General features: G+C 39.0%; 2 protein-coding genes across 8 annotated transcripts in view; both read right to left on the bottom strand.

The window, feature by feature from the left end:
* The window catches only part of LOC139963680 (uncharacterized), a 242,444-nt gene that overhangs the window by 37,590 nt on the left and 177,178 nt on the right, over positions 1-27,676 (bottom strand). The window lies entirely within an intron of this gene.
* Positions 884-27,676, bottom strand: part of LOC139963675 (nuclear receptor subfamily 6 group A member 1-like) — a 34,361-nt gene continuing 7,568 nt past the window's right edge. The window contains exons 2-5 of the mRNA XM_071964706.1: positions 22,081-23,006; positions 7,555-7,607; positions 6,360-7,125; positions 884-4,278 (exon numbers count right to left, since the gene is read on the bottom strand). Of these exons, the coding sequence (XP_071820807.1) occupies positions 4,049-4,278; positions 6,360-7,125; positions 7,555-7,607; positions 22,081-22,999 (1,968 nt within the window). The 5' untranslated portion in view covers positions 23,000-23,006 and the 3' untranslated portion in view covers positions 884-4,048. The remainder of the gene's footprint in view (positions 4,279-6,359; positions 7,126-7,554; positions 7,608-22,080; positions 23,007-27,676) is intronic.

Below are 27,676 nucleotides of genomic sequence, written 5' to 3'. Positions count from 1 at the left end.
TCATAAAAATGGCCTATTTCCATTGTAATGTAGAAGAAATCCAGCCAGGTAAGGAATGAATTACTGAGGTGGCCGTCTAGCACAAGGGAGTCAACATTGATATGATTTTTTATATTTTTTTATATTGATAACACGCTTCATCCTCTTTGTTTAGTTACTTTCAGTGGCTAGATCTGAATCTTATCTCACTTTCAACATGAGATATGCTTCTGATCTACAAGGTCAGAGGCTGACCGGTATGTGACCTCGACCTTGGTATCATAAATGTGGCCGCTTTCAAACTTAGAAATCTGATCGGCTGTGAAAAATGTGATCCTCATCATTAGAACCGGATCTGACCGACCGTGACAAAAACAATCCGATCTGCATCTCAACCTAAACGTGGAAATCAGATCCAAAACTATAGTTCGGATCTGCGTCGAGCTTTGATATTAGAACCAGCTGAATTTACGATTAATAATATGAAACTTCTTCGCGAAAAAACCAAATTATCTCCACTAAAGGCATGGAGAATTGTTATTCCATTTATAATTAGTGTCTTTCAAAAATCCCCCTCCCCATCCTCTTGAAGACCACTCATCCTCCTAAAACTCATCAGTAATGTGTTCAGCAAAGTATGACATCAAATTGTGACGTCACATGAGATTGTGATATCGCATGAGATGTCACAGAAATGTAGCTTTAGACCGGACACAGTCACGATACAAAATCAAGATTAAATCCCCAAAACTTGGCGGCAGTACGAGGAGAGGGTCGGTGACCGGATGTTGAGGAGAAAACAGTGCTAATAAGGTTGCCCAGTCCACTCTAGTAACCTTAAAGCAATAGTGCTGAGATTGTGAGGAAACAGGTAAGCGAATAAGTCAAGTCAACATAAACAAAGTTTAATTTTCAATACCAATGTGTTGGTGACTTTATTTATCTGACCTGTCACAACTACATGTGACGTCACATTTGTGATGCTGTGACAGCAGTGACATACCGAGGTATTACTATCTATGCCACAGGAGTGTTTAAGTGTTGAAATTGAGAATATATGAATTTCTTAACTTCGAAGTAGCTTGGTTATATAACACTTGTTTTTTTTTTCACCAGATTTTAGTTGTCGGTTTGCACTTGTACTGACAGTACAGCAAAGTTATATAAAATTAGCAGGTAATTATCCATAACACTCAACGACATTTAACACCTTCTGCGGCAATAATCTTTATATATGCAAAAATGATGGCAAGGCTACGAACATTTCGTTATGAAGAGAGTAGTTCGTCTTTGCTATCCATTAAGTTTACTGTCACAGAGTAATTCCGACACCTGTTTACGGCATTTAAATACAAAACGTTGACAATTTTGTTTCGGTGGGTATTTATCCCCCCCCCCACCCCTCCCCTCCCAAATATAACTGCTTTAAAATAAAACTGCTTTAAAAACATTTGCTTTATAAGCATCAAAAGAACAGTTTATCTTCTTCATTTCCGAAATTGTTTCCAACTAAATGACTTCTGTAACCAGACAGAGAATGATAACCAACCCCCCCCCGCCCCTCCCCATCCCCCCAAAAAACAACAACAACAACAAAACAAAACCAGCACAAATGTGTGATAGGTTTTAAGAGACTAAGAACATTAATAATTAAGAGCGACACACCTCATAGAATCGGCTTAAAAACTGTACACAATCTGATAATAATCTCAAATATATTTACAATAATAATAATAATAATCAGATGTTTAAATATGTGTGATACTATTTACAACAAGGAATGATTGTTCATGTTTTGATAATATTTATCCACAAAGATAAATTAAGTAAGATGGGATCGACTCCCTATTCTAATTGACCCATCCCATATTGCCTCGTGCTCAAATTTCACTCATTCTTTTTTTCGTAAAGATCCAAAAACGCTTGCTCGTTCTAGGACCTGAAGATGGGATAGTGGGGTTGGGGAGGGGCAGGTGTTCATCTTGCTGAACGATGGAGAGGATATGGCATAATCAAGTTCAGGAATAAAGTAAGGAGGCGGAGGCACTACCACACACTAAAAATTGTACGGTATCCTTCGGTTTATTGTACGGTATCCTCGTATGGTAAAAACTTGTACGGTATCCTTCTCAATTGTCTGAGGAAAAAAGAGCAAAACCTCTCTGATTGACATACTGTAGTGACCACACATGTGCACCATCTGGCAATTGCCTCTTAAATTCTTGTCACTTCAAAGACGGATCAATTCTCGAATCCAAGACCAGATTAATACTACCGGTACTCAGGACCCCATCCAGTAACTTGCCCAATGGATGCATTGGTGTCGCTGTAGCCAAATTTTAATGACTTACTGCAAAAGACCTTTAATCTACGCAAATGTCATAGTTAAAAACTGCACAGCCACACAGGTAACTGTGCATGGCATAGGGCTTCTGCCACTTAACAGGTATATTCCTTTTTATTTATTTCTTTCTTTATTAGTTGAAATATATGTTCCAAACAGCACATTTGGTTGTCCAACAAAGAGCTCAAATAATGGAAGTTATGACTGCATGATTTGACTTTGAAAAATCAAAACCATTTCTCCATTTCTGACAGAAAATTTGGTCACCTCAGATCTACAGACAACTCTTGAATATCAGAAGTCTTCCTAGTTTAACATGGCAAATTGTAACTTTTTCATCTTCTCTGGATGTTGTAAGTGTATACAGGAGGCACCAGGGGAAATTTTCCTTATGCCCAACAATAATGACCCCCCAACCCCACCACCCCCCACCCCCAAAGAAAAATATAATTAATAAGACATTGCACCAAACTTGATCAAATATACTGAGACAATTGTAAATGATCCCTTTATATGAATATATATATTAAGGTTTCAAAATCTTACAGATTTTGGAACAATTTTTTTTTTCTTCTTTTGTTTTTCAATTTGAATCTGGAGACTAGAATGGTTAAATGAGATGTTCTCCAGGAAAAATCTCACGGAAATATCGAAAGGAAAATGTTCCTTTTGTTTGCTCGAGAGATAGATATTCTTAGCTGAAAGTCATGTCAGTGGGCTGCTATGTTTTTCAACATGTGATGTCATAGTGCCCCCCTCCCCCCTCGGGCCCCCCTCCCCCCTCGGGAGATGATTTCTTTCACTGTTACAGGTCTTCCTCTGTTCTCAAAATATTTTTCAAGGTGAACATAAAACAGCGTCAACACTGAAAACCAATGGCAGTGTGGATGTCATGTTTATAAACAGCATTAACATCGACCATAAAGTGAAAGAGCAAAGCACTACAACGGGAGATAAAATTATGTTTTCACAGATTAACAAAGAAACGTTAACGATTCGAGCATATGTGTGGCTCGATTATGTCAGGCTTTAAACTGTAGTTCTATTCTACCGTCTTGCTTGGGAAGGAACATTAACATGGGTGTTAATATCTCCCAGTTTGAATAATAGTAATCTGTTCACCAATCGTTATGGTGACTTTTGCTTCTCTGTAACTCAGTGTGTTGCTTTTATTTAAAACATAAACAAAAGATTTTCTTGCGCTACCATTCAAAATCTAACATCTTTTTTGGGGGGGGGGGGGCTTCGATGTTGGTTCCACCAAGTTTTGTCCAATTTTGAGAATGCATTATTAAAATATTGGAAGTAAGTATAAGGAATTACAATCTCATGTAAATCCAGCGACTAGATGCCGATTTGTAAATACCAAAAGTGGTCTTTCACCTGAAAGAACTTAAAAACAGGTGCTTATAATCTTTATAACTTCACTAAACCTCTCATACGGGATATTTCTCTATTTCTCCTTTCAACCGGGGCAAAAACAAAAAATCCAAGAAGGATTGCATCATCTCAATTTCAAGAGTTTGTAGTAGGTAGGACCACCACTATGGAGGAGGATGGTACTAATCGAGAGTCTAGCATTTCAAGTACTTTTCCAGTACATCCAGAGAGGCATTGGGAGATGCTTCCGACAGATATCAAGAGCGCCACACAAAACAAATGCAGCTCTTTCAGCGACGTTGAAGCATTATGGAATGCTTTCGGGTTTCCCCTTCTCCATCTATTTCAATTGGTCTTTGGGACCTCCGTAGAGCTCCCCGCGATCGCATTGAGTAAGTAGGGCATGTAGAGTAGTTTGGATTGAAGCAGGAGCATCGTACAGGTGTGCAGCTCCCTCAGTTGCGACAAGACCTCTTCGCATCGGTGCGGCTGGCTGTTGGCCTCGCAGTAGTCTCTTAACGCTAAGATATATGGCTCTTGCACATCCTTTATCTGGTCACCTGGTCCACCATTTGCTGTGGGGCCAAAAAAAAAAGAGAGAAAAAAAGTCAGACATATGAATGCAAAATGAACTTGAATAACACTCTGCAAAAATAGTCTACCTTACGTACAATGACCTGTACACAATGTACCTGCATAGTATATTTCTACATACAATTAAATACAGAACAAAACATTATATGAACATGGAATGTAAACTAATGTAAACACAATATTGGTTGTAGCGGTTATCATCACTCAAGAGACTTATTATTAGCCACATACCAACTTAGAACCTGCAGGTCCTCCGAATGAAAGAGTGCAATGTCAATCCCCTCACCGCCCCCCCCCCTCCCCTCCAAAATACAAAATGGCCTCTGACATAGTGAACGTATTAAAGGAATGTTACTGTACGTTCTGTGGCATAAACTTCTGATCAGAATCGTTACTGTACAGTACACCTGGGGATCTAGCACTTTTGAAGTCTCTGAATCTGGTCTGGTATAAAAAACACACTATGGTTCCCATGTCCAATAAAAAAATTAAACACTTCTATATAGTATTTACATCTTTGCACACTTGTATAGACTATTTGTCATATTTTGGCAGATTTGCGGTACTAGATACTGGGATACTTAGATAAAATATTATTTTCCTGCGTGTACTTCACTGTAGGTGAGGTTAACTACTGCTAGTGATTCCTTAAGCGGTAATTTGGTGTTTATTTTGGTATGAAATGCTTCCAGCAGAAAGACACCATTTTGTGCTCAGAGAAGCTTCATCGTTTAACGATCTAGTGTGTTCACAAATTTGTTCAGTGATAAACAAAATGAACCCAACATTGCCAAAAAGCTTGAAACCCCCCTCTCCCCCCACCCCAGTCCAATCAGGATTTATATTGACGCAATGAAACACGATAACAACTTTGGTAGAATAGGATGAATAGGCTGCTGAACTAACAATAGCTCGATTTCGTTATTTCGGCCGCCGTGGGTAATTCGACCCTGCATTTGGGTCTCACTGACATTGATATGTCTTACTATTGCAGTATAAAGCCATAGGTAAACCATGGAGATATCTACCATGCTTGCACAGATGGAATCAACCAGCGACTTTCAAACATTCGCTTGAAATAACCAGGTGCACAGTGTCAGGTTCATTCGAAACAAAGTTCACTTGGTTTATCAAATACACGCAAAGCTTCGATCCCCCCAATCGAGTAAATTCTGGGTGGAAAAATAAATGCTGGTGGTTCTCAAATGTTTGAAATCCATTTTTGTTTGTAACTATCCTCGAGATGACGAAACCCAAGTACATGTCACGGATACATCAAGGGATATTCCCTTCAAGTGTAGCTGGTTGCCTCCTTCTAAGCCTAACTGCAACTCCTCTTATGCACAACAAACTGCTTGAATGATGATGGTGATGATGGATGGTGCTGTTATATACAAACGCCTTAAATTACTGGATCTAAATCAAAACCAGTTTCTGCAAGTGGCAGGATTTCAGCAAAAGCAAACTTTACTCTCTGTTGTGGGCTCATCAGCCTGGACAGATCAGATCAGATCAGTATAAAATTTTTCCTTGTTACCTGGGATGTGCTTGCGGGGATGTGCTCGCGGGGATGTGCTCGTGGGGATGTGCTCGCAGGGATATGCGGGCGGCTACGCCCGGCAGTTCTGAGTGCCGACCAGCACAAACAGCCATCTACACATTTCTGCCCGCCCACTGTTTTTCTACGATTAACCTAACAAATTTGACCATAAATATGGCTGAACACTTTGATCTGGAGTTACCTCCATGATAGGAAAAAGATAGCACCACTTTGCCATCTAAGCATACTTCAATTTTGCACACAAAAAATATTCCAAATGGCAGGGGGGACACCCCCACCCCATGGATCACACTACCCACAAAATCTGCCCGGCACTTAAATATTCCTGACCACATTGACTGGCTTAATACATTTGGTTGATAAACAAGCTGGTGCAACTTTCATCGAGTCTTTCCAGTAAACCACGCAAAAACTTGCCGACGGTTGAAACTGATTCAACCGGCGACATTACGTGATGCGGGGTCTAACGACTAAAACCTGCCGTGCCGACCGACTACTTACATTGATTTAACAGGACGATGACCTTCAAGAGAAGGTACTCGTTCCTCTTGATGTCCAGCGTCCTGAAGGATGCCGCCAGCTTGGTGATTTTCTCGACCACGTCGCCCATCTCTTCCCTGAATACGTCCATGTCCAGCTGCAGGTCTAATGTTTTATTCATGCACTCCTGCAACGTCAATAGATTCTGGTGCGCGCACAGCTCAAAGCTCAGGCCTACTTCAGTGTTCGTGCTGCTGCCACCACCACCGCTGCTTCCCCCCAGTGACTTCTGGCGGAAGTGCATAGCCTGGGTCACCGTGCACAACAACAGCAGCTCCAGCCACTTGGTCTTCAGTATGTACGTGTGCTCCACCGAAGAGAGTTGCGTGAAGAAGGGCAAATGCTTCACCCATTGCACCAAATGAAAAACTAGCTGCTCTCCCAGCATGCACTGCAAGCGCACAAACTCGCTCAGCTCCAGCGTGGATGGGATTGGCACTTGTTCGCGCCAATCTTTGTTGGCTATTTTGATGACCGCGGACTCGGTCTGCTGCAGGACCTCGACCAGCTGCGCCGTCTGTGGTCTCAGCTGCCGGACGTCAGTCTTCCTCTTGTCGGACCCCGGTGCTGCGGAGTCCCTGCTTTTGGGGTCGGACTGTGTCTTGGTGGCCTCCCTGGCTGCTTTGATGGCAGCTTTCTCGGCTCTGTTCTTTCGGTTCATCTGAGCTTTCTGCTGGGCCATCAGTTGGAACTTCTTTCTTAGCTTGTCGTAGTTCTTTGGTTTGCACTGAAGTGAAAGAGATTAAATAATCATCTCTAGTTGTGGGATGTGTGGTTGATGAAGGGGGTGGGGGTGGAGGACATGTGGTGGTGGGTTGGGGTGGGGATTTAAACTGATGACAGTATGAGCTTTACTCCAACCAACATAAAACAACGCACAACCTCACAATGGTATTATTATCCGAGCAGATGTCTGTCCTTCACAAAGTATGACATCACAGAATATTATGCATGTCAATATCTTTGTTTTTCTCCATAATAATGAACATTTTACATCCCATCTTAAGAAACTATGCTAGTTTAAATGGGCCAATGTTCCTCCTGTCACAAGGAAAGTCTAAGATATTCCTGATTTCAATATAACTCTGGAATTAGTTAACGGCAATGCAGGCAGGTCACGGCTTAATTTACTATATGACACTTATCGACTGCTTACCTTGTATGAAAGACCTGTATTTCGCCCGCCGGGCATTCTATCTTCTCGCACAGCTGAAAGAGAAAAGAGTGTGATTGAAAAACTCTTGAATGCGAATAAAAGAAGATAACTTCTTTGCTATACAGATAGTCATAATAGAATCATTACCATATATATAACTATTAATATTTTACCTGATACGGTCAAGTGCAAATAGCAATTGTAACCAAAAAATTATTCATAATCTGTTATTCATTTACATCTTATGTTGCAGAACCCATGGAATATATGCATATATGAACATATATAAATGTACAAGTTAAACCGACTGATCCGATGGATGGAGATCGAACCAACCCTAGATTCAAAGACTGAACCATGCACAGATCGAATTTCATTTACCTTCAGAATTGACATTCAAGTGCCCTTCATATTTTGAGAATGGGTATAATTTTTTATTCCATCGTTACTCAAGTACACACACTGCATTTGCACGGTCATGAAGTCGGCAAAGTTTTCGTTTAAGGCATGCAGCTGTTCACATATATGTACAGTATATATATATATATATATAGCAACATCATCACATTAGAGTATTTACTGTGTCCTTCAGGGTTTAATATGTCATTAATTGATAAATGATTCCACAAATGGATAGTGACTGGTTGCTAAAGGGTACACAGTGCTTAAAAGGGTTACCAGTTCACTCTAAGCATGGAAGAGGGAGAGTACTGATGTCATGAGGAGACATGTAAGCCAGTATGCAAAGTTTATCAATCTTAGGCATTTCAGTTTACAGTGGGTAAGAAAATTACTAATGGATCAGAAATGACAGTGTGCATTTTGAATCTCAAGAGAGCAAAACAATAATCTTTTTCAACAGAGTAGGATATTTAAATATACATGGTAGGATGAAAGGGGAGGGCGCTGGTTCACATTTATGAGAAGAAATTGTTGGAAATATATAGTTTGAAAACATTAATTACCAGATTTTATGACACTGGTACAGTAGTTACACAAGTAAAGAATACTAGTGTGCAGAGAAGTACTTGAACGAGAAAGAGAGGATGAGGCTATGGCCCCCGATTATTTGCTGATCAATCACTTTCATTTGTGGCCCTGGATTGTAAGCTGCAGTGAAGCACACGCTGTGCATCTGTGTGTGTGTCTAACACATGGTGTTTATCATAGGCGTAGTAGCCCAATTTGATTTGGGGGGGCTGTAACGACTTGCCCGAAAAATATAACCAAAATTTTTCGCACGCTCCGCACGCGTTCAACATCTTAATGTGCATATCATAGGCATGCATCAGTTATTACATCGCATGCCAATAATATACAATCATTTGCCGTGTTATTACCCTTCCATATTGGTTAGAATTATTGGGGAAGTCGTTACAATAATAATGATCATAATAATATCAAGTTTAACCATTGAAAAACACATTGCAAAATTATCTTTCTTTCAGTAGGTGCCCGAAAATTCTCAGCATATTGCCCGAATTTTCACAAACGTTTTTGGCTGGGGGCCGCAGCCCCCCCCCCCCCCGTCTCCTAAGCCTATGGTGTTTATACACCTAGTACATAGAGCCAGCCTCCCTTATTCATTCACTGTCCACTGTCCACTGTCTTTTACAGTGCACGTAAGGGGACACACATTTTGCAGTACCTAACATAGATTAGCAGTTTGCTTGTGACAGGTCATGAGAGGAAACAAGCAGTTAAACCCATGTTTGCTTGGCTGTAGATTAAAAACAAGAGCCCAAGGGCACTGTGGTTCCTTGCTTGGGGTATATGACAATACACATAATATTATCAAGCAAGATTGGGCTCAAATAGTCCTAGTAATTGTGGTCCTACATGTTCCCATAAAGTAACCAACACTATAGCCAACACTTTTGTGATCACAAAATGTGATCGGATTTTTGATCAAAAGGCACTTTTGAGATCTAAATATGGCATCAAAAATGTAAGAAATATATGAGACCTACAAGCGTGTCAACAGATATGATAACATTGGTGACCTCAGATGACATGACCTTTAAGTTTCAAAATGTTCCACCACCCCATTCACAACTTGTCCCAAAATATCAACCATGTCACACCTTGGCATTGAGATTTAATTGCATTAAATGTCTAAAAATTAACTTTGAACTTGTATACATAACTTCACACACAAAGGTCACCTGGAGGTCAACCAATTGACATTTTTGATCGGTGAGACCTAAATAGAGCATGACTGTAAAAATTCAAACATTTTTCTTTGCCCATTTTCTCCCCCCAAAATACTAGTTTTTTAACATTAGCTGACCTTTGGTGACGTTGGATCACATGACCGTTAAGTTTGAAAATATTCCCCTATACCATTTGCAACTTGTCCAAAAAAAACAACTTTGTCACACCTTGGCACTGGGAGTTATTGCATTAAATGTCTGAAAATTAACTTTGACTTCATATAACTTCGCACACGAAGGTCACACGGGGGTCAACCCATTGACATTTATGATCACAAGGTACCTTTAACATCTGAAAATAGCATCGAAACTGTAAAAATCCACAAAACACGAAAAGGTCACCAGAGGTCAAATTGAGGTCAAGGGTCACCCAGATGCGGGTCGACAATTGGATTACACTGAAGCAACTCCCAACCCTAAAGGACAATTTGTTCTCAAGTTATCGCAAAAATACTAGTTTTTTATCATTAATTGACCTTTGGTGACCTTGTATCACATGACTGTTAAGTTTGAAAATATTCCCCTATACCATTTGCAACTACTCCAAAAATATCAACCTTGTCACACCTTGGCACTGGGAGTTATTGCATTAAATGTCTGAAAATTAACTTTGACCTCATATAACTTCGCACACGAAGGTCACACGGGGGTCAACCAATTGACATTTATGATCAGAAGGTACCTTTAACATCTGAAAATAGCATCGAAACTGTAAAAATCCACAAAACACGAAAAGGTCACCAGAGGTCAAATTGAGGTCAAGGGTCACCCAGATGTGGGTCGATAATTGGATTACATTGAAGCAACTCCCAACCCTAACGGACAATTTGTTCTCAAGTTATCGCAAAAATACTAGTTTTTTATCATTAATTGACCTTTGGTGACCTCGGATCACATGACCGTTAAGTTTGAAAATATTCCCCTATACCATTTGCAACTTGTCTCAAAATATCAACTGTGTAACACCTTGGCATTGGAAGTTATTACTCTAAATGTGTGAAAATTAACTTTGACCTCATATAACTTAGCATTCAAAGGTCACCTTGGGTCAACTTATTGACATTTTTGATTGATGAGACCTAAATTGAGCATCAAACTATACAAATTCAAACATTTTTTTTCTTTGCCCATTTTCAACCCCTAAAATACTAGTTTTTTAACATTAATTGACCTTTGGTGACCTCGGATCACATGACCGTTAAGTTTGAAAATATTCCCCTATACCATTTGCAACTTGTCCAAAAATATCAACCATGTCACACCTTGGAACTGGGAGTTGTTGCATTAAATGTCTGAAAATTATCTTTGACCTCATATAATTTCGCACACGAAGGTCACACGGGTGTCAACCAATTGACATTTTTGATCGGAAGGTACCTTTGATATCCAAATCTAGCATCAAAACCAAACATTTTCTTTTTTGCTCGTTTTCTCCCAAAATAAGCACATTTTTTCTAATGTGACCTTTGACCTTTTGACCTTCGTTTCAGATGTAGTTTAATCTCCTGATTCCAAAAAAGAACACGACAAGTCTGTACAACCATCCTAACTCCGACCGAAAAACTTTGACCCCATATAACTTCGCACATAAAGGTCACACAGGGTCAACCAATTGACATTTATGATAAGAAGGTACCTTTGACATCTGAAAATAGCATCAAAACTGTAAAAATCCCCAAAAACACGTAAAGGTCACCAGAGGTCAAACTGAGGTCAAGGGTCACCCAGATGCGGGTCTACAATTGGATAACATTGAAGCAACTCCCAACCCTAACGGACATTTCGTTCTCAAGTTATCGCAAAAATACTAGTTTTTTATCATTAATTGACCTTTGTTGACCTTCGATCACATTACCGTTATGTTTGGAAATGATCCGTTACCCCATTCACAACTACTCCCAAAATATCAAACATGTCGTACCCTGTCAATGGGAGTTATTTCTGTTTTAAATATATTGGTTTTTGGCATCTAACTGACCTTTGGTGACCTTTGCGGGCACCAAAAACAATAGGGATCTTCCTCTCACTATGGGCTATCCACCCAACAAGTTTGATCATGATACATCATTTCCTTATTGAGATATCGTGTACACAAGCCAAGCGTCACATACACACACACACACACACACACACGCCAAGTTGAACGCATAGGTTCCTTGCTTTGCAAAAAGCAAGGAACCAAAAACAGTATAAATATTGATCTCAGTATGTTCCTTGGGTTTCTAAATTTAAAATCAAGGACAACGGGGAACAAAATAATCTCCAGTGTGATGGAATTAATCTCTAATTAACACCCTAAACCAGTCCTTGCCAAGGTTAGCAGCTCTTCAGCTTGGCTAACGGTTACTATATAGACAGGGAGCCAAATACCCATGTACCAAATATATATATGTATAATGATGAAAAGGGGCCCAATTACAATATGAGGACACTAGGGTTGCTCTTACATAAGCATTGTGGAACTGTTCAAATGTAAAACCAAGGAATTGCTGTTTTACCTCTGGTAAAGAAGCATACTACCCACTGACCCCACCCCCCCCCCCCCTGATGGTTGGTTTCTTTACTCTGTAGATGGGAGCCATTAACACTCATGTACTGTGATGTAATTGTCTCTGCAGTTGCTAGTACGCTACAGTACTTTGACATACTGTCATATGCTCTTAAAGTAAATTCCCATTCAAATGAGCTACAATGAGCTATCAGTACATGTCCAGAGCTTCTTAAACATTTTCTCACCGAGGAAATCATGTTGCACTGATCCACAAAGTGCCAGGGAATAACTGCCCACAGCTCTGATATAAGCACTTGAACTAAATATTTAAAAAAGTTACAATCCTCTCCCTGCCCCCTTCACCCGGAAAGGGCAATCATTTTTAAGCAGCAAATTAAGCAGCCATACTGTATGTGGGAGAAGACAAAAGAATTGTTGCTTTGTAACATAACACTCCGGATCTTGTGGCCGACCAATTTTCAGTTTAATTAGCTCACTTTTGGGAGACCATTTACCCGATGGAAACTCCCACGGATTCCCCCCGAGATAAAAAAAAACCCTCCTCACTTTGCCACCTACAGCTTTTATCCACTCAACCATTGCACAACATTGTAACATGAGCTGGACATAGCTGTTACATTAGAAGAGTGTACTGCAGTACTACCCCATCGTATGTTAAATTCATGGTTGGACATGAAACATTCATCCGAATTCACGAGAATTGTCGACTCGAATGCATCGATGTGTTTTACGTATTGATCTAGTATGGGGTTTCCCTTGCCTGGTCCTATTATCCTAAGATTTCAGTATGTTGGTAAACTATATTGCAGAACTTCACAATTCAAGTCAACCTTTTTCTCTAAATTATAAATGATTGTCACTCCCATAATTTCATGAATTACAAGAGATTTGTTGGAAACTTTGAAGTTCAGTTTCTTGTTAGTCTCACCTCACAACCTGTTCATGATCTGCTACTGCATAGAATTCTAAATTTTAGTTTCTTAGAAAACGAATGAAAAAATGAAACCAGAAGCCAGTTGGCTAAGTGATTCCTTGCCATATTTCATGAGAGATCTCAGTAAACAACAACACTTCAAATGACCTTTGACCTCTACCAATTTCACTAGGATCTTCGAACTTACGTTACCAAAGGGGATCTACATACAGTACCATGTATGAACTGCTACTAAGATGTACTTTGTGAGTTATCCTGTTTAAGACGTTTCATACCTGACCTCTATTGCCCTCAAATCACCTTTGACCTCTACCAGTTTCAATAGGGTTCTTGTACTCACCATGCCGGATCTACATACCACGTGTGGAGGTGGAACGACAATGTTATCATGTTCACAACATTAAGACTTTTACCTATGTTGACTGCAAATGACCTTTGACCACACCAATGCTAATAGGGTTCTTGTACTTACCAAGGGGGATCTACATATAAACAAAGACATAGTTTCTGAGTTATTAGGTTAACAAGGTTTCAGACTTTGATCTCTGTTGACTTCAAATGACCTTTGACTTTCACAGCAAAGAGTAGAGTTCTTGTTCCCGATAAGTCTGATCCACCTACCAAGCATGAAGTGAATCCACCATGAACCCTATTGAGCTGGCAGGTATCACACACACACCCACCCACACACCCGCCATCATCAATGCATTGATTCCTGTCACCTCGGTGAGCAGACAGGTGAGTGGGTTGTTCATGATGATGGGTGTTGTCAAGAAGCATGTCAATACTCACATGGATCAACCTATATACACTACACATCTAGGCAGATTTACAATACTGTAGCATGCATTTCCTTCCTTCCCCCCCCCCCATGATAAAATGGAACGAGCTCATGGCTATCTGTGACATAGGTAGTGACCTTGAGTTAACAAGGAAGGTGATTTGATGTTTGACTGACCTTGCTGGCTCCGGGAGAATTGGTCAAAAGCTTTTATCAAGATTACAATCCAGACAAAGTACTCTGTATAGAGTAGAATAAGGTTTCCAAGGTCACCATGGTAACATACTGCTTGCCTAAGCACACTGCTGTCTGCTAACTGACCAGCCTATTCACATGCTGGTATACAATACGGCTGTACTGTAATATTCCCAAAAATTGTCAATGTGGATGTTTGATAATATATTATGATACAATATTGTTGTATGATACTTTGGAAATTGGTGAATCCCCCCCCCCCCCCCCCGGTCAATCCAAGTACTGTAAGTATATAGCAAGATATATGCAAAGTTTGCAATCGGACACTGAACAGCACTACCTTGTGTTTTCTTGTTAATTCCGGACAACTTTTACCGAACCATCTGAATAGGATTTTAGACTTAAAGAGAGCACATACTGACATGTGCATATAATACCTGTTTGCTTCAAGTCCCCCCCCCCCCCCTTAATCTAAAACACAGACCAAAGAAAATTGATGCAAATTTTACCATGGAGTATACATGCTTTTCATTTAGCAATGTGACACTTATTGATGAGTGGGAATTATTTTTGCTACTGTAGGTCACTCTAGACACACGGCACAGCAAGAGTGCCAATATAATGAGGAGATATGTAAATGGGAAGGTGAAGTCATTTCAAGAGTACCCTGCAGTTAAATTCAAATCATTACCAGGCAGACACTTTCTTTCATACCCTAGTAAATTACACTCAAGTAAGAACTGGATTATTTCCAAATTTGTAACTTTCGAAGATATCAACATATTTGGATAAACTGAGAGACCTCAGCATCAAATAATATTGAAACTATATCACTGGCATCCTTCTCCACCCCTCCCCTGCCCCCACACCACAACATTATTGTGGGTTAACATTTCGTGGAGAGGGGGGGTGGGATTATGGCAGATGGAATAAAAAAAAAAATAGGACTAAGAACTGCATTCCTATATCTTACAATAGCCACTGCAGGACCATCAAGGCGATCACCATGGCGACCAGAACAAGCCTATGTTTCACATTTCAAGGCCGTGTAAATAGGTCTTCACAAATGTATCTTTGGAAAAGGTTTCACAGATTAGACACCCCTGCTGCAAACATGGAACAATCCATCTCATGGTCACAACTCTCACTAATGGTCAATAGAATGTCCTTGACAGAAACACTTGTCTAGGGAAGGAAGGATAATTGTTCAAATCCACTCAGATGTTGTGAATATTTTGACCTGAAATAATTTGAGGTTCCCTCCCTTCTACTGATATTTGGGAACCAGCAATTGACAAGAAATCTTTCTCTTTGAAAATAGTGGACATCCTTTAAAATTAATCTCACAAGAGGTAAAAGAGCTATAAGAAAGTCTGGTTTTTCTCAGTACAAATATCTACACTTATTCTAGGACTACAGACAATAACAGACCAGACATACTAAATTGTTTACCTTCCATTGCCTAGATCAATTCATATTGTTGCTTTTTTTTTCTCTTCTCTTCTCTTCTAATGTTGGAAGGAAAATTCTGGGCTGACGTTGTTCCTGCCAATAAGCAATTAACTGTAAAGGCTAATTATTGTACCAATTAAACACATATCTTTATTACCATCAGACTCTGAAATCCTGTGGGAATGGAATCAATGGAATAACTGTACACCTGTAGTAAATGTCCAGGACAGAAGGTGCAGGGCTAGAATAACCACCCTATATAACAGGTTACTGTAGGTAGAGGTCCTGTAACAGGGTACGGGTGGGGTGTACTAACAGGGTACCAGTGGGGTGTATAGTAAGTAAATTCAGTAGTGCATAAGGATATTACCCTCGCCCGTTTCGATGCTATCAAGAACTGATATACAAATACTGCCCTCTATTTTGTAGCGATAGCTACCAAAGCAAGCAATACGATTCCCATATCTCTTTCTCTTTGCTCGTTTCATCAGTAGATACGTTAATAATTTGCAAGTTAGAATAAGCTGCAAGGTACAGTATCACTATTTCTTGTGCGTGAGTGACCGATGAAGGTGAACTAACTTTAATACGCGCATTCGGTAAAATGTAGTGTGGTGCACCCATGTAATTTATGCAGGGAATACTTTATACAATATTGCATCACAAAATGCTTTATGCAAAATAGTTTAATTGCTGATCAATTTTGGGCATGCAACGAAGAAAGAAAGAAAAGAAACTGCCATTTTTCTTCGAGGAGACAAGTACAGTACAAGTACTGTACAAGTATATAATGTAATATTTCTGCAGACTGGAGTCTCCACACATCTACTTTCCATCAAGCATTAATAATCAGCAAGAGAAACTGACAAATTGTAACAGTTAATTCCCCAAAAAAGACCATTATTTAACTTTTTGCATGTCAAGGGACTTCTGTCATATAAATAATATATATATATATACATATAGTATATATATTTATTAAATATATAACTTAAACCTTTGAAAATTTACTATTTAATGAAGCAAATGCTTTCTTTCTTTCACTTGTTTTCTTTAATTTTTTTGGGGCATTTTTTTTTCTGAGAAATTCCGAGAAATTTTTCTCTTGTTTTTTGCGCTGGTAGCTTATAAACTTAAGTCAAAGTAAAGACCTACATGTATGATGACTGTATAGGAACGGCCTTGGAGATCTATATGTTTGTCAAATGTGGTGGCATTTCAGTGGGTGGTAAAGTTTACAGAATTGTACTGGTCAGGGAGTTGTTACAACTCCCTGATTGTACTAAGAGCACAACAGCATACATATACTGGAGTATCTAAACATGTGTCAGAGACATCTCCTGACCTTGTGAATATTAATGAGGTCAAATGGGGTCAAATTAATACATGCAGGGCAGGGACACCCTAACATTGCACCCTGGAGTATATTTGAAATGATAAGACTGTATTCAGCACAGCAGACTATAGCAATGAGTGTGTTAAACGAATAAAGCTCTCTGGAAGAGATGGGGAGGAAGGGGAGGGGAGATGGGAGATGAGGATAGGGGAGGGGAGGGGGAGGGAGGAAATGTAAGGCAGAGGGATGGAAAATGGGAGGTAGAATTGCTCCTTTCCAAAACAAAAGGTCATTTTAAATTACAGCGATGGAACACACTGCTACAGTATTTATCAAAATCAGGAATTTTGAAATAATGCGATTATTTTGAAATCCTCTTTAAATATTATATATAATTATTATTTTTTCTTTTATTATTCCTTTGATAGTTAGTAAAAGCTATTTAATGGTCAACCAATGGTGTTTTTTTTTAATTTTTTTTTTTGTTTTTAAGCAAATGAAATAGTTCATAACACCTAGATATATACCTCATATTGTACATTTCAATATTTAAAAGACTAAACTCCACTACAAAGTTTGCATAATCCTCATAAATGGTGAAAAACTGGAATAATACGGTCGATATTATAAGGAAACTATTCAAACTAGTGACTCCAATTATTTTGGATGAAAAGTAATTTCAAAACCCCAAAGCTGAGAGATCAGAAATTTCTTTGTTTTTTACATCCATACAAACCAACTTGATGACCAATTGACCCTGACAATCCCTTTCTAATTATCACGGTTATCGAGATTAAAATTCTCTGACTACTGGATTCTCGAGTCTTGGCCGATGTTTTGTACATCTTCTGGCTTAATTAAACCAGAGGCCTTGTAGAGTTCAAGGTAAAACCCACGTCGCTAATTGTCACCGTTACTTTCACTCGGTCGGGAGAAAACAACCAAAAAAACCACTAAATAAACCCAGGACAAAATCCCCCAAAACCCTTTGATGACTTTGAACTTGCCCAGGAATTTTGCTACGATCTCGTCCCCGTTAAGAGACGCGAGCTGTGACCAGTCGAGAGAGGCTGAAGTCACTCGAGCGGGACACTTTTTTTTTTTTTTTGGTACCAGGACGGATCGTCCATTCAGAGAACACAATGGACAGGACGACTCTAGCCGCTCAGCTGCCCTGGTTATTTCGGCTGTCTACGGCAAAAAGAAATTTATACCGCGTCACCTTGAACTATAGACAAACTTCTAGCAGTAAGGACGTAGTAGTCACTCGATAATCTTGAACTTCGTTTCACCTTCTGAGTGGGGAAAGCTGGTACTGTGTAAACAACAGGTCAAGAATACCTACCTACGTCATACATAATATACTGTACACACTGTGTGGGGGTGATTCAAGTAGAATTCGCCTTGATTTCGAATATACTTTTCGTACACTTTTGGATATTAATTCTCCAACCTCAATGCATACAATGTTCTGTAGTTCTGAGGGGCTTATCAATCAATTTCGCAAAAAAAAAAAAATGGAAATAAAGAATAAAAAAAAAATTGTTTTTCTTAAAAAAAAATGTCGCAAGTGAGGTGTAAATATCCAATTTGATTTTTTTTTCCAGGAAAATTTGTACAGTTATGAGAAGTTACTCTAATTGAACAAGTGACCTTATGATAATGTGTGCTCTGGAGTACTGTGCACTTGGCCTCAGTTGAGGACTTCTCTATAGACATTGATTTTCCAAACCTTGTTGTTTTAACAAGGTTGTTTATATAATAACCATTAACCAACACTATAGAAAACTAATTGTCTCAAGTTTTGGTAACTCATTAAATATCAATAATGTAGAAAGCTGAAGGCAAAATAAATCTTCTCTAAATTTCTTTTCAAAGTCTTATAAATTTCTCATTCATTTTGCAAAATGTCTACCCTTGAAAAAAAATAGTGAATGTGTTCCTATGGACTGAGTTTTTTCCATTAATTCACATGTTTGCAAGTCCAACTCTCTCCCCCTTCCTCCAACCAATCCCATCCCTCCCTCCCTCCCTGTCATTCATCCCAATCTCCCTCCCCTCTCCCACCCCTCCCAGTACCCCTCAGCCCCACCCCCTGAAAGTAGCATTGTAATTTGACCCTTGACCTCCAAATTCGTTACATCCATTGTAACTGAAGTGTGACCCGTACTGGAGCGTTTATACAGTACATATTTAAATGCAAGGGTCACATATTCTGAAAAAAATTAAACTTATGAAAAAGAAAAAAAAAATCTGAGAATTGAAAGAGGGGAAGGAAATTAAAGGAGAACAGTGCGATTGTTCGAAGGAAAACCAACCGATTTGTCAGATGTGTACTGTCTTATCAAGGTATCAGAAATCTCATGCCTGCACTATTGTTATCAAACGATGAAAAGGACAATGTTGGCAGCCAGGGACCACTTGGGTACAGCCTTGTAAGAGCTATTGAGATTCGTAGGCGATTTGCTATAAAGGCTAGCTTGTTTTGCTGGTGTTACGTATCAAAACTATTAGCAAGTCCAAGTACCCTTATTAATCCCTTTCAAAGAAAATGAAATTATTCATAATTACCCTGACCTTTCTAATAAAGTTGAAGTAGTCGCTGTGACTATCTTTCATAACAATTGATGAACCAGATAATAATATTGGTCATCCTTGAGGTCAAATAATGGTCATTTCAGTTTTTCTGACTTAGACCAAAAAAAAACAAAGAGTCGGTAAAATAGACCTGTGGCAATTATATATCTAAAAGGTAAGATACTAAAAGACCTCAGAAAGAAATAAACTGTTTCTTTCTTATTTTCCAATCATTTTAATTTCTATATAGACCTCAACTGTTTACTGGAGAAGAGTACTAAGCTGGTCGTAATTTGATAAACAAAAGGATACTTTCTCACAAAAGAAAAAAATTGCCTCAAGAGTTATTACTGAAATGTTCTGGGACAATATCTTTTAACAGTTTCCATTTGGGTAATTGTGAAGAAAGTCCAATAAAATGCAATACAACTTGTTGTTACAATTGACTGGAACTTGGTGTTATAACTGACTGGTGTTATAAAGTCTGACAGCAACTTGGTGTTACAACTGACTGGTGTTATAACTGACTTGGTGTTATAACTGACTTTGTGTTATAACTGACTGGTGTTATAACTGACTTGGTGTTATAACTAACTTGGTGTTATAACTGACTGGTGTTATAAAGTCTGACAGCAACTTGGTGTTACAACTGACTGGTGTTATAACTGACTTGGTGTTATAACTGACTTTGTGTTATAACTGACTGGTGTTATAACTAACTTGGTGTTATAACTGACTGGTGTTATAACTGACTGGTGTTATAACTGACTTGGTGTTATAACTGACTTGGTGTTATAACTGACTGGTGTTATAACTGACTTGGTGTTATAACTGACTGGTGTTATAACTGACTGGTGTTATAACTGACTTGGTGTTATAACTGACTTGGTGTTATAACTGACTGGTGTTATAACTGACTGGTGTTATAACTGACTTGGTGTTATAACTGACTTGGTGTTATAACTGACTTGGTGTTATAACTGACTGGTGTTATAACTGACTTGGTGTTATAACTGACTTGGTGTTATAACTGACTGGTGTTATAACTGACTTGGTGTTATAACTGACTTTGTGTTATAACTGACTGGTGTTATAACTGACTGGTGTTATAACTGACTTGGTGTTATAACTGACTTGGTGTTATAACTGACTTGGTGTTATAACTGACTGGTGTTATAACTGACTTGGTGTTATAACTGACTTGGTGTTATAACTGACTGGTGTTATAACTGACTGGTGTTATAACTGACTTGGTGTTATAACTGACAGCAGCTTGGTGTTATAACTGACTTGGTGTTATAACTGACTGGTGTTATAACTGACTGGTGTTATAACTGACTTGGTGTTATAACTGACAGCAGCTTGGTGTTATAAATGACTGGAAGATAAGACAAAAATCTAATGACAAGATTAGGAATTGATCCAGTGACCTTACGATGAGGTGCTCTTAGGTACCCTGGTTTAAGTTTCAGAGATTTCTCTATCCACATTGATTTTCCAATCTTAAAGGGGGGTGGGGGGGGGGCACAAACCTAACCATCATCATTAGCTTATATATGTATTTGCAAAGATCCTGGGAGAACAAAAAAAAACTGCACACTTCATATACAAATCTTGCTCCATGTAGGAGACATCCTTGGTTTAAAGGAGTTGTGTGTCTGGGAGCTGTCATTTTGTAAATCTGTGATGTCACAGTATTTACCAATAGCATCAGAAACCTGGTACATTCTCATTGTTGCTGGGTTTTTTTTTTCTTTTCATATTTTCACTTGATGCAGAATGTCAGTGTACTCACTAAAACTAAATACCATCATTAAGTCATGTTAAGAACCTAAATATTTTAGACCTAGCTTATTGACAAATATCACATCTCCATTACAGAAGATACCATTGACTCAGCAAGGTACTATAGCATACCCACCCCTGCCCCTCCCCCTTGCAGCCAGCAGGTCTTGTGATCCAAGGTCACTGGTTCCAGTCCTCCTTAAAACCAAACATTTTTTTGATAGCGCTCGAGTCCAACAGATACTGGATACCGCAAGTTGCCATGTGCAGTAAATTAGAAGTGCATTTAGATATGAAGAGTAGAGACAGGTAAGGAACAAACAAGTGAACAGGAGCTAATCAGTACAGTGGTAGATGGGAATAGTGTGTATAGCTATGTCAAATGTCACCAGATTCATATACCGTAAGTACTGCATAGTGTCTGTAAGGTGATCCTATACTATGTATATATATAATAAATATATATATATATATTTATTTATACTCATATATTATACATATTGAAATTGCAGTGAGTTGGAAAATCTAGAACAGTGAAAAAACTTCCAGTTTCCAATCAAAGGGATTAGAACCCAGGCCTCTCGCTTTATATGCGGTCACCCTAACCACTAGGATATGGACCCTGATTGTATGTCCAGAGGTTCGAAACGGGTAAGGAAGGTCGTAATTTCACTGAAGGCGTGTACATATATACATGCAGCTCATAGCTGTATAATAATAATAATTCGAACAGTTGCTTACCTTCCAGCATCATTCCCATTCTCAGGCACTTTTGAAACCGGCAGTACTGACATCTATTTCGTTGTGCTTTCGTCACTTCACAGTTTCCGGTCCCCACACACGTGTAGATCCTCTTGTTCTGCACGGTCCTCTTAAAGAACCCTTTGCACCCCTCACAGGTGATGATCCCGTAGTGAAGACCGGTCGCTTTGTCGCTGCAGATGCTGCAGAGCATCAGAGCTTCGTCCTCGTCCGAGTTACTCCCGTCACTGTGTCCCTGGCTGTCCAACCCGGCTGAACCCCTCCCAGAGGGTTTCGTCATTCTGGACTCTGCCTCCATGGTATCCTGTAACAGGTGGTGGTGGGAACCCACTGGAAGATGGGGTGGGAATGGGAAGCGGGTGTTGCCCGGTCTTGTGTTGGGACCCGCTGAGAAAGGAGACAGCATGACCCCACCGGAGCTGAGCGCTCCCGGGGAAGGCAGGAACCCTGCGGACCTGGACATACCCAGAGAGGACGACGCTGCCTGGGACAGAGATGCGGGAAGGCCGCCTGGAGAGGACAGTGTACCGTGTCCGTACGGGCTGAGAGTTAAAGGATAAGAGGACTCCATGACGGAGGTATGAGGACTCTTGACAAAGTACGGGTCCCCTATCGTGGACTTGTTCTGACTGCAAGTGTGAAAGATTCCAGGAACGACTAATAACGGAGGCACGTGTCGGGGGGAACCCATGCTGTGGAGGGGCGGGGACGTCGGGTAGTGGGGCGGGCTACTGCTGGGTGGGGTACGTCGGCTGTGCGGCGGCTGGAAACCGCTCCAACGCTTAGACGGCGGGAGCTTGATCGAATGACGCTCATCGATGTTGTTGTTATCGAATCGAGGCGGCGAGAACTTGTGCATGTCGACCATCACTCCTCCACCATCAAATGAACGCTTCATGTCGAACCTGAAACAAATGGGTGAAGAGACCTCCGTAAATAATATGAAAATCCACTGACCAGGTTTGGATAATTAAGAGTGATGAGTTTACCTGTCCCCTCACGACCTTAGCACTCCCGCTCAGATGAGAAACCTACAGTGACCTTTCTAATCACTGTAGTACAGTGTTAGAAAGGTCATTTGTCATTAACTTACGAATTTTAACATTGCAAAGACTCATATCCAAGATCAACATAAATGAGAAACAAAACACTTGGTGTCAGTGTCCAGTTATGTACAGTAAAATATCACATTTACTTCACATTTACTAAATATAGTACGATTACAAACTGCACACTTTTGGCTATCGATGTACTGTATCTAAAAAACACCTAGTAGCCACAATATGAACAATTTTAACAAAACGTCAGAGTGGGAAAGGGGGGTGGGGATACTCTTTAGAAGTGACGATTGAACACAAAGTTTACATCACCTTTTCTCCAATGTAAGTAATATGTTATGGCATTATTCCTTCTTATGAGAGGGGATCTTAATTTTGTTTTTAACAATCTAGGTTATTGTTATGGAATGGAATGGACTTTCCAGGCTTTTTCATACCATATTTGACTTCCATCCAGTGAATGGAAGCGGAACTAGTACAACTGTCTTTGGATGAACTTTTAATCAGTTATTAATTCCGCGCCGTGTTCCTCAAAAAAATTTAAGTTATTTACCATCAACATTGCAAATGTAGGCAGTAGTCAGTGCTGATGTATGATACATACTACACAAACCAAGAAGAAGGTGCACAGTGATAACAGTTCACCAACAGGTACAGTGGAGTTAGACCAATGGCTGTGATTGGTTAATTGGGATGTGAAATATGACGCACTCTTACATCATTAAACACTGTGTAATTAGTAAGTGGGCTTGACGTCATTAAATATTGACGAATTCATGTTGCAATTTAGCTTTGGGACACAGAATTGCCTGTTCCATTTATGCAAGGTAAACAGTGCTCAGATAATGTACTTTAAATATCATAGCCAACCCGTATCATTAATTTCGATAATTTGTATGTTTACTGACATCATGATCCCACTACCAGGTTCAATAAATTTCTTTTTAAAACTGTGACCTATATTTTCATCCCGACTCTGCAGTATTTGTTTTCATCTTCCGTGTAAATTTGTGTTTTTGTCCGAGTGAGACCATTTAAAAATTGGCAACTTTCAGAATGGGAATAATTTATCTGGTATGCTAGGGAAATATGCATGTTATATTCACACACACACAGTACACATTCAAAGATGTGTGTAGCAGTTTGTCGTGTACACAGAAACAGTACGTTATTTCATGTGAGACAAACTTTCAACAGCTTCAACACGGCTAAGAATATTTTGGACACTAAATTACTCCCTGAAATACTGTACACAGCCTTCGACTTTCCAATTAATACAATATTGAACTGGCCTTGTTTTGCATAGATATTGTGACATTAGTTTGGGAGAACTACATTATTAATCAAGAGAATTTGAGTGCTTTGACTCATAGCGCAAACTTAAATGATAAAAGAAAAGGGAAAAAAAAAGCATGACTGATGATTTAAACTTAACTTCGATGCGATGTCTTTAATGACTATTTAGTGTTTTTTGTTGCCGGGGTGTTTTTTTCTATTATGTACTTTAAAATGTAACTAGGGAGTGGGCTTTGACCCACTGACCCTGACCTGGGTCAGTGGGGGAAGAGGGCAGTGCTAAAACATACCAAAGTTTTGTAAATTATTTGGAGTGCATTATTTGAGGAGAGACAGGTGAGGGGGAGGGGGGGAGGGGGAGATGAAGTAAATTGTACATTTCTGTATGATTGTAAAGTATATATATAACTAAATTATGCATAATTAATACAATGTTCAACTTTCAAATTATGCAGTTACAGTAAGAAATCAGCACAGTTAAAACATTGATGAAAATGCACTATATCTGTGCCTGACAGAGATAGCACCATTTGACATAAAAATGTGTCTAGCTTTAAAGTAACCCCCCCCCCCCCCCCCCGCAGCTTGAAGGTTCCTGAAGTCCATTCATGAACTCCACCCACTCAAAAGTTTATCTACATATAGTCTTCTCCTCCCCTATTAGGAAGGGAAATCAATCTTTTTTCTTTTCTTATCTCTCTGACATGTTTCTCGTTGGCCATTAAAATACACCCAACTCAACTAACCCAAGGTAAGGTCATTTATATGCAGCTCTCTTTTTCTAATCTGGCCGCTAACCTTGAGAAACCTTCTCTTTGTTTCCCCTGAATTCTAACCAATCTGGAATCTTTAGAACCCTCCTGTTTTAGTCCTTGTACAAACATTTTCTGTCATCTCCAGAGGAACTTGTAATTATGTTGGCGAGGCCAAACCTAGCCTGAGCCAGACAGTGTTACGTAACGTTACGTACTCATTGCTGGGAGAGCAATCTCTCCATGGCTAGCCCAAGGTCACTCTGTGTAAACAACATTTATATGTTCAAGGTCCTTGACTAGTGGTAACCTTGTACAGACCCAAGACTTGGTTATTGTGTCTAGTCAAAGGCTAGTCTATTGTTTGCCTCTGTGGGGATTTGGCTAGGCTAAGGCTGTGTGTGGAACATTTATAGCACTGGGTTTTGCCCTCTATCAATTAGGATGTTGAACTTTTACTTATGAAGGCCGCCCAGTAGGTGGTACTGTCCTAGCATAATTGAGATCTATTAGTCACCATTTTAAAAGTGCTGTTTTATTGTAAAAGAAATTTAAAAAAAATCACCAACAACTTTCTGAGATAATTCTTCCATTCTCACAGTTTCATAATAAAGCAGTTCATTAATTCTGATGGCAAAAAAATAAATGAAAAAAACAGATGTGGTTAGGGGGGCTGTAATAACCATGCTATGTATGCACAATGATTGCATGATTAATAACCATGCTATGTATGCACAATAATTACATGTTTAATAGCCATGCTATGTATGCACAATGCTTGCATGTTTAATAACCATTGTATGTATGCACAATGATTACATGTTTTGTAACCATGCAATGTATGCACAATGCTTGCATGTTTAATAACCTTTGTATGTATGCACAATGATTGCATGTTTAATAACAATGCTATGTATGCACAATGATTACATGTTTTGTAACCATGCTATGTATGCACAATGATTGCATGTTTAATAACCATGCTATGTATGCACAATGATTGCATGTTTAATAACCATGCTATGTATGCACAATGATTACATGTTTAATAACCATAACCATGCAAGTTTAATAACCATGCTATGTACTGTACATATGCACTATAATTTTATTTTTTTGTCCTACTGAACTGATGCACCCACATATTTACCAAGTACTACCATACACCAGCACACAGTGTCTAACAGTAAAATTGTAATATAATAATAGCATAATATGTCATATTGAGGGGGAAAATGTCAGGGCAAGAAATGTCTACTGTAGAGTTGATGGTAATCATTAACGACTTGTGAATTGAACGTTCATTGTTCATTCGGTGAGAAATTCTTAGAACTTGGGATCGTTCGCTAAATCCTCTTGAGAGCAAATACGAAAAACCAACTTTTATCATTTATCATCCAAAAACGATGTGCAAAATCTATGCACAAAGTTCAATTCAGAACAACAAAGTTTAGTTTAAGTTTAATGTTCTAAGCGACCTATAAGACATTCTTAAAACTTTTTAAATTTTTGAAAGAAAAGTTCTTATCTGCTATTTATGGACTGAGTACCGAACACTGAGCGAGTGCTGTGACATTGTCCTGCCCGGGGATGAAATGTTGACCATCAAGTAGATGATCAGCAATGCTTCCCTGCATCAATCTGTCTTTAGTCTTAAAAGTTTAGATGAAGTTGTTATCCTACCTCGACATTTTCAAATCATACTAGATACAGGTTTGGTAAAAATTGGCAATGAAGCCAAACATAGCTAAAACAAAGGTGAGGTCACATGTTAGTTCAATATAATTTATTTTTTAATTAATTAATGACAACCCATTTTACAGATCACCATTAAAACACATTACTGTACTGTACTGTTCTGCACTTACTGTACATTAAAACCACAGGTTAGCCTTCTCTCATACAGACAGCCTCAGTCACCATCGGATATAACCAATGATATTTCTAAATGCGGAAGAGAGCCCTCTACTTTTTGAGACGCCAATCTTTTTTTGGGGAAGTGCCTTGCTCACTACATAAATGAAATTACTTTAGGGCAAGCATGTAACTATGTACTACAGAACTGTACTCTATGCAAAAGTTCAGACATTTAGGAGGTTAAGAAAATAGATAAAATTGATTATAACGACCTTTAAAAGGAAAAGGAAACTCTATGGAAAAGAGATACTTTCAAATTGCTACTGATCTTAAAACATGATAGTAATTCCAGAAGTGGGAAATGCAGGTTAGAAAAAAAACCAAAGACAATGCTACACACAAGTATGTCACAAAAAATGTTTTAATATTTCATATCATGTACTGTACATAAATCTACTGTTGATCTTAAAGTATTGCAGGAAATGTAAAAGTCTACCAGGTTGCCAAGGTAACATTCCAACATTTTTTTTTTGGTTCTTTTCCTTTTCTTTTCAGGCCAAGAATTCCACAATTTAAGCCACTCTTGTAAACTTTCAAAATTATGCAAGTGTT

The sequence above is a fragment of the Apostichopus japonicus genome, chromosome 22, assembly GCF_037975245.1.
Source record: "Apostichopus japonicus isolate 1M-3 chromosome 22, ASM3797524v1, whole genome shotgun sequence".
NCBI classification, from domain to species: Eukaryota; Metazoa; Echinodermata; class Holothuroidea; order Aspidochirotida; family Stichopodidae; genus Apostichopus; species Apostichopus japonicus.
Note: the sequence above shows the minus strand (reverse complement) of the source record. Positions and strands in the feature narration are given on the sequence as shown.